At 32.8% G+C, this 6747-nt stretch overlaps 1 protein-coding gene across 1 annotated transcript; it reads right to left on the minus strand.

Annotated features, from left to right (window-relative positions):
* Window positions 561–2512, minus strand: LOC109846808 (SNF1-related protein kinase regulatory subunit gamma-1-like). The gene is made up of 3 exons (XM_020416055.1): window positions 2398–2512; window positions 2002–2260; window positions 561–1087 (listed from the first exon to the last, which is right to left on the minus strand). The coding sequence occupies exons 1-3, from the start codon at window positions 2510–2512 to the stop codon at window positions 799–801; spliced, it is 663 nt and encodes a 220-aa protein (XP_020271644.1). The 3' UTR covers window positions 561–798.

Consider the following 6747-nt stretch of genomic DNA (forward strand, 5'->3'; position numbering starts at 1 on the left):
TTCATTGTAATAAAAGATTGAGGGATCGAATTGCAAACACCCTTATTATTTGAGGGACTAATGAGCAATTCCTAAAATATGAGGGGCTGATGTGAAACTATTGAATATCTGAGGGACTAGTATCTAAATAACCATATAGAAACCGAAGATTTTCAAATGTCCCATGAGCGGTTGGTGCTCATTTCTATCCGCAAAACACCAAACATTATTATGCCGAAGCACCAAACAGCCGTACTATTCACAAGATGAAAAATGGATCAAAATCCCAAAAATAACAGTGTTTCCTTTCTTTATTAGTTTCTCTGAGACTGAACCCAAGTCCAGAGAACCCAAATCAACTCTCAATCCTCATCCATTTGATTCAATGTCCACTGTTGGTGATTCTCCTTCATTAGAGAGGAATTTTCAGAAAAGTGAGCTTACATTTTAGACTTATGGAACTATTATCCAATAGGCCCTTGATTTTTTTATTTATTTTCAAGGTGGGGCCAAGGCCCCCTGGCCCCTACATTGGTTAGCCACTGGTTGATGCATAACTGTGTGTGATGAAAGCGAACACAAAACAAAATCATTAAGCATCAACAGCATGCTGAAAGATGTACAGACATTCATGCCCTTTCTTACATTCATCCACAACTCAAAATAACTAAGCAAAGCAACTGATTTTGACAACTAAGATCTACAAAAACCTCATAGACAGGTTCAATAAACATCAGAAATACCTTAGCTTGAAACATGCAAACATAAATAAGCAACGTTTATGATCAAAAACAAAAGTTCTAGAACACTGAAAGAATGTCAACTTGAGTTCAGCATCTCCTCAATCGCGAACCCAAGATAGTTATCGAAATGGTCAGGGGGTTCATAAATGAAGCAGGATATCACATCTCTGAGAGTTACGACACCGATAACGCTCATGTTGCCATCTACAACATAGATCCGGTGAACCATTTTGATCGCCAAGCTCTCTATCACGCTCTCAAGGCAAGCATCAGTTGAACATGTTATTGGGGGTGCCATATATTTGCTCCCTGATATTGGATTCGTCGGGCCTATGGCCTTTAAGAACTCAAGCACGGTGAGCTGGCTGCAAGAGTATAATTAAATATAAAATATCTAGATTCCGGAATGGTAGGCACAATTAATGAAGGGTTATTTTCACTCTGGTACCCCCAAGGTTTAACCTTTTTTTAAACTTAAAAAAAAAAAGAGTTAACACCAAAAAGAAAATAGAGTTAACACTTTTTGATACCCCAAAAATTTTAATTCTATTTCGCTTTGATACCTACGCCCGATTTTATTAGATTTTTTGTTAAATTTGCATTACATATAGGTCAGTTTTACCCAGTTGCTACAATACCAGCAACTAAATTTCCCCAATGACAATGGACGGAGATATCACGTGCCAAGCATGTGTATAAATTTAATAGAAAATCTTACAATATTTGATGGAGGTATCAAAGTGAAATAGGATTGAAAGTTTGGAGTATCAAAGCATCACAAAATACTTTGGGGTATCAAAAAAAGCTTTAAGAAAAACTATATCTACATATTTACTCCATTTATCTGTTAAAAAGGCCATGTTTAATCCAAGCTGGCACATGATAGTTTTGATCTTTTGCATGCAAGTGGAAAGGTTCCATGTTTATTTCAGAAAGGAATGTTATTCATATAAGTTTGTAAACCATTAACAACTTTATATCCATGAAAGAAAGCTAGATTAAACGTCAAAAACTATATTCTCCCTTGCCTCGATCCATCTATTTGGAGTAACTTCATGTCCAAAAGAAATATTTGTGAAACTATTGTATCCTCAATTTTAGTCATTGTTTCCAACTAACACAGAAATATAGCAATGTAACAAGTAATCCATTGCCAAATTTACTTCAGCAAATTTCATTTACCCAAGGAGAGCCTAAAGTCAAAATTTTGGGTTAGCCTGTTCTAATTTTGTATCAACAGAACTAAATTGTAAATTTCACAACACGTTAATATCAATACCTGAAATTAGAGAAAAGTTCAGGCTTGAGCAACAGGAATCTGATATCACGCATGCTCACATTTCCGACAATCTTTCTGGTAGGACCTTCTGTAACTGGAAGGCCACCTATTTGATTTTCTTTCATGAGCTTGAAAGCTTCCAGGATCAACTCATCGCTATTGACATTTATAACCTGAAATAAGCCACCAGAAAATAATGCCCCTATTTTCTTGGATTTATGTATAAAATCAGAGGTGAAAGCAACAAATTTTGGTGCAACTTATTTCAAAAACTAGGGTAAATTTCACGCGATCCCTCTATTAGTTGGCCCATTTGGAGATAACCACTCTGAACTCCTAAAACCTATAACTCCATAAAAATTAAGTGAAACTGTAAGTGGATGTCAATATGTATACTATACAATGTAGAAAAAATGGAACTATACGTCAATTTCAGAAGTGCTTTGACATATAATTGTTTAATGCCCATAGAAAATAACAGAAAGAGGCTAAGATTTAGAGCCAGTGCCATTTTTTTACCTGATTTGTTGTGCGCGAAGCATTGAGAAGTTTGAAAAAAGCAAGGAATATATTGCAATAAAGCATTGATTAACACAATTTAGCCTCATGATAAGACATTGATTAGAACTAAAGCATGGATTAACAATCAACTGTATTTGATTAGCACTAACCTTTAAATTGACAATGGAAAAAGAAGAAATTAGGCAAAGGATCTTCTCAAGGACGGGATTAACCAAAAATAGTTCTATTTGAGACTTTAAATGAAAGTGAATGTTGGTGGGAAGTTGGAAGGAGAATACATTTATTGAAGGCACAATAGTTAATGAAAATAAATTTGTATTCACATAGAGTTTAAATGAAAACCATTCAATGTTAATGAAAATTGTTACTCAGATCCAAATTTAGATTTGCAAAGGAAAATGGTTACTCCCAGGATTTCTAGGCCAGTAATGCTCTACATTATCAGTTCTTCACATGGTCATGCTAATAAAGTTGCATCACATCTTTTTATCTTGCTATTTGGTACCCCTTTAGATTCTAGAACTCCTCAACGCCTTTCTACAACTAAATTATCCCTTTTATAGTATCCTAAATTCGTAAAATATGCATCAAAAGACTTTTACCTTGGATATCTTAATAATTAGACCAAGTTTGAGTGAGCAGGATCCTGCATTCTCTTGTGTCTAAAGGTACATATCATATTCGTAAACACAACAAACTCAAGGGAAATCACATTTATGATAGATGATTATTCAATCACTTTATTCAATAAAAAAGAAATATGTAACAGCAAAAAATTCATTTAATACCAACATATCAGGAAAAAAATGATGAATGTCATACTTGTAGGATCTTTTTAAAACTCCAATAACAACTCATAAGGTAAGAAATTGGTCGAACTTGTAGCTAGAACTTTATAATTGATGTCTGAATTGTTATCGTTGTGTAGAATCCTTTACTTTCTACTACTACAGCATCTATTGTATACTCAATAACAACTCGAAAAATCTATAAGATACCTTGATGAATTATTAATGCATTTTATCTTGAAAAAAATTCTACTTATAAAATACCATTGATAAAATTGCAAATGTATACTGTAAAAGAAGAAACTTCATTGGAGCTAACAATGAAGTTGGAATTTATGCATTCTTAACAGATTGTTAGGTAATAATTGTGAAATTTATTCATTGGAACTATTAAGATTAGCTAAATCAAATTTAATCATTATAAATAGAAATTAGCATCTTCACCATGCTAAAAGAAGTAACTAAATAATCCAAAAACCAACAATCTAAGGCGCAAAAAATTAAAATTTAGATCAAATTCATCATCATGGTTTATATTTTAATCAATTCCTGTAGAAACTAACTAAAAAAAGAACTTTTTATGCAAAAAACCCTAACAAAATGAAATCAGAGAAAGTACCTGTAGTTTTCTTCTTTTCAAAGAGGAAATCTTAAGATAGAGAATTATGAGCAATTTGTGAAGGTCAATCAACAAATCTGAAAATAAAAGACTGGTTTCTATAAAGACATACTTTGAAAATTCTTACAGAGAATAGTTATACAGTTCTTATAGTAAATAAGAGAAAGAATGGCAAATTACAATTCACATTACAGTCTTCACAATTATACTAATTTATAACACAAATTTTGAGTTGCAGTGGCAACATTTACGTGAGAAATAGCATTTCATAGTTCCTAAAAAGCTAGAAGCACTACTAATATTATTACAGATTTCAGAAGAAGACTTAAATACAACTCCAACAGTTATCTCTCAATCACTAACTCACATAGCTACTTAGTAACTGAATATACAAATTGTAACAACCAATTAGTAAACAAAATATAATGAATTGTGATTGGATAACATCAACCTGTAAGAACCACTTGGGAAGAAACATTTAACATTAGGTTTATTTCCCCTCAACAAAACCTTCGAGTCTAAAAAAATTTAAAGAAATCTAACACAATGATTAAATTGTGAGATCAACCTATTTTGATGGTTCGTGGAATCCTTTATTCTATATAGACCAGCAATTTGAGACTTGGGGACAGCGTTCAACTTCACTTGATATAACGAATTCAAGTATGGCAATTGAAGAATGACCAGTTGAAAATAATAATCAATAAAGCCAAGAGAACTTACCGGCATACATAAAAATAAGCATTTGAAATGATCCAATAATGTATTGAAAAATAATAATAAAGGATATGGAGACAAATATAATGACTTTTAAAAATGTGTAATAATTAACAAATTTAGTTCAAGTGTGTAATAATTTAACCGTAAAAGAAGTTGATACCTGATTGGTTCTTCCATTCTCATCTGAAAATTAGAAAAAGGAAGACAGCTTGTAAAATAACCAAACCAGATTATAAAATCTTTAAAACCTGAAATTAGAAAAGGAGGGGGGGGGGGATATAAGTAAAAGAACCTGAAATAAACCAGTTTATTGTAGTTCCTAAGTAAACTAAGATATATTATTTCTATTCAATATATAGATGGATGTGGAAATGCGGTTAGGTCTCATGTTTATTTAGAGGCAAAACACTACCCTAATCTCGATTGGCCTGAGAATGGAGGAGGAAAGATGATGCATCATGATAGTCTATTAAAAGGTTTTTGAGTAAGTTGATGATGGTTTTTGCATTAAAGGAAGCATAAGATTTGAAAAAAAAGGTTAGAATTCATGGCAATTTCCTATGATTCACCCGCTTTCAGTATTTAACACTATTAGCTGAAATTGTTTCAACCATGCATATGCATTACTTTGATGTTGGAGTTGGGTCTTGCGATATATTCATGATTGATTCTCATACCTGCTACAAAGCTTCTAAAAAATGCAAGCCATAAAGAACATAGAACATTGTCATGCTTATGAAGGGATCAAAGAGAAGCATACAATGCATCATCTGGGTATCAAAATTCTAGTTAACAGAAGTCATGTAAGTCTAATGAGTTGAATCTAACACTACACTGATCAAAGCACAAGTAAGAGTCTTAAGACTAAGAAAACACTTAGCAAGTAGATCTGATATCTTATTAGATTTTCTACTTAAAGATTAGAGTTATAAGTGCATTATTATGAATGTACACAGAAGCTTATTTTTGTAATAAAACTACCAACCAAGTACATTAGAGTTATAAGTGCTTTATTATGAATATACACAGAAACTTATTTTGTAATAAAACTATCAACCAAGTACATGATCACTATAAGACAGTGTATCTTGCAAATCACTAATCCAATGTTAATAGCAAAATGCAACATGGAAGAGAAACTAATTGTGGACCAATTTGAGGAAACACCACAGCAAAATACAAAAGTAATATAACAAAGAAACTTTCATTTTTACCAGATAAATTTTCATGATATTATTATGAAATACCATTATGAAACACTACATCTTTTGCCTTATTTTTCTTGAATCAGATTACATTTGCATCTAAAGCCTAGAAAGCAAGATGTAAAAAATAATTGTGATACGCGAATACTAAGGTAATAGCAAAATAGACCAATATCATAATGAAATACCCAACATTACAAAAGTATAAATAACAGGAAACTATCATTAACAATATTATAGATAAGTAAATTTTAAAGTTTCTGATCCTCATTTAAAATACATGGTGAACATCAAAATTATAAACATGTTCAACAATAAAATTTATTAAAATCAAGAAATTAAGCAAAAATCATAGTAAAAACCATCACCTGAAATTGATCGATACTCTCAATCACTGATTCCATCACGCACGTCATTAGGATGTTGTCATCATAATAATTATTACCTATTAATAATTAAACCAAAAAAAAGAAATACCTCGGATCAGATTTGAACAAAATAAAGAAGATTTCTCAAATGCCTAGGCAACGGCGGCGGAAGATATATTGGATCACTATACAGAAAAGGTCCAAAATAAATTTCACAAATTCCAACAGAAAAGTTCCAAAATAAAAAAAAGTTAGGGTTAGAGTTTTGACCGGACTCGAGGGATGGGTAGAGGAGGTGGCGGTGGCGGAGGCGGCGTAAGAGGGCGTCGGCGAGGTGGGAGGGGAGGCGATCCAGGGTTCGCTTCTGACGTCGCCATGTCTCGACGATCTCTCTGCAGGACCTCGCAGATTCGATGCAGAGATTTGCGAGAGATGGACTCGTCTTCCTCTTGCTTTGATTTTTCTCCATTGCCCCCCTTTTCTTGCTGATTAATTGAGACTTCCAGATCAAGAAATGGGTCTGA

The sequence above is a fragment of the Asparagus officinalis genome, chromosome 7 (assembly GCF_001876935.1).
Source record: "Asparagus officinalis chromosome 7, Aspof.V1, whole genome shotgun sequence".
NCBI classification, from domain to species: Eukaryota; Viridiplantae; Streptophyta; class Magnoliopsida; order Asparagales; family Asparagaceae; genus Asparagus; species Asparagus officinalis.

Excerpts from the sequence above, each read along its gene's own strand:
- LOC109846808 (XM_020416055.1), bottom strand. The coding sequence starts at position 2,512 with ATGGCACTGGCTCTAAATCTTAGCCTCTTTCTGTTATTTTCTATGGGC. Across the intron at positions 2,261-2,397 it reads CATTTTTTCTACATTGTATA|TTGCACCAAAATTTGTTGCT; the intron begins GTATACATATTG and ends TTTTGAAATAAG. Across the intron at positions 1,088-2,001 it reads GAACTTTTCTCTAATTTCAG|CCAGCTCACCGTGCTTGAGT; the intron begins GTATTGATATTA and ends ATACTCTTGCAG.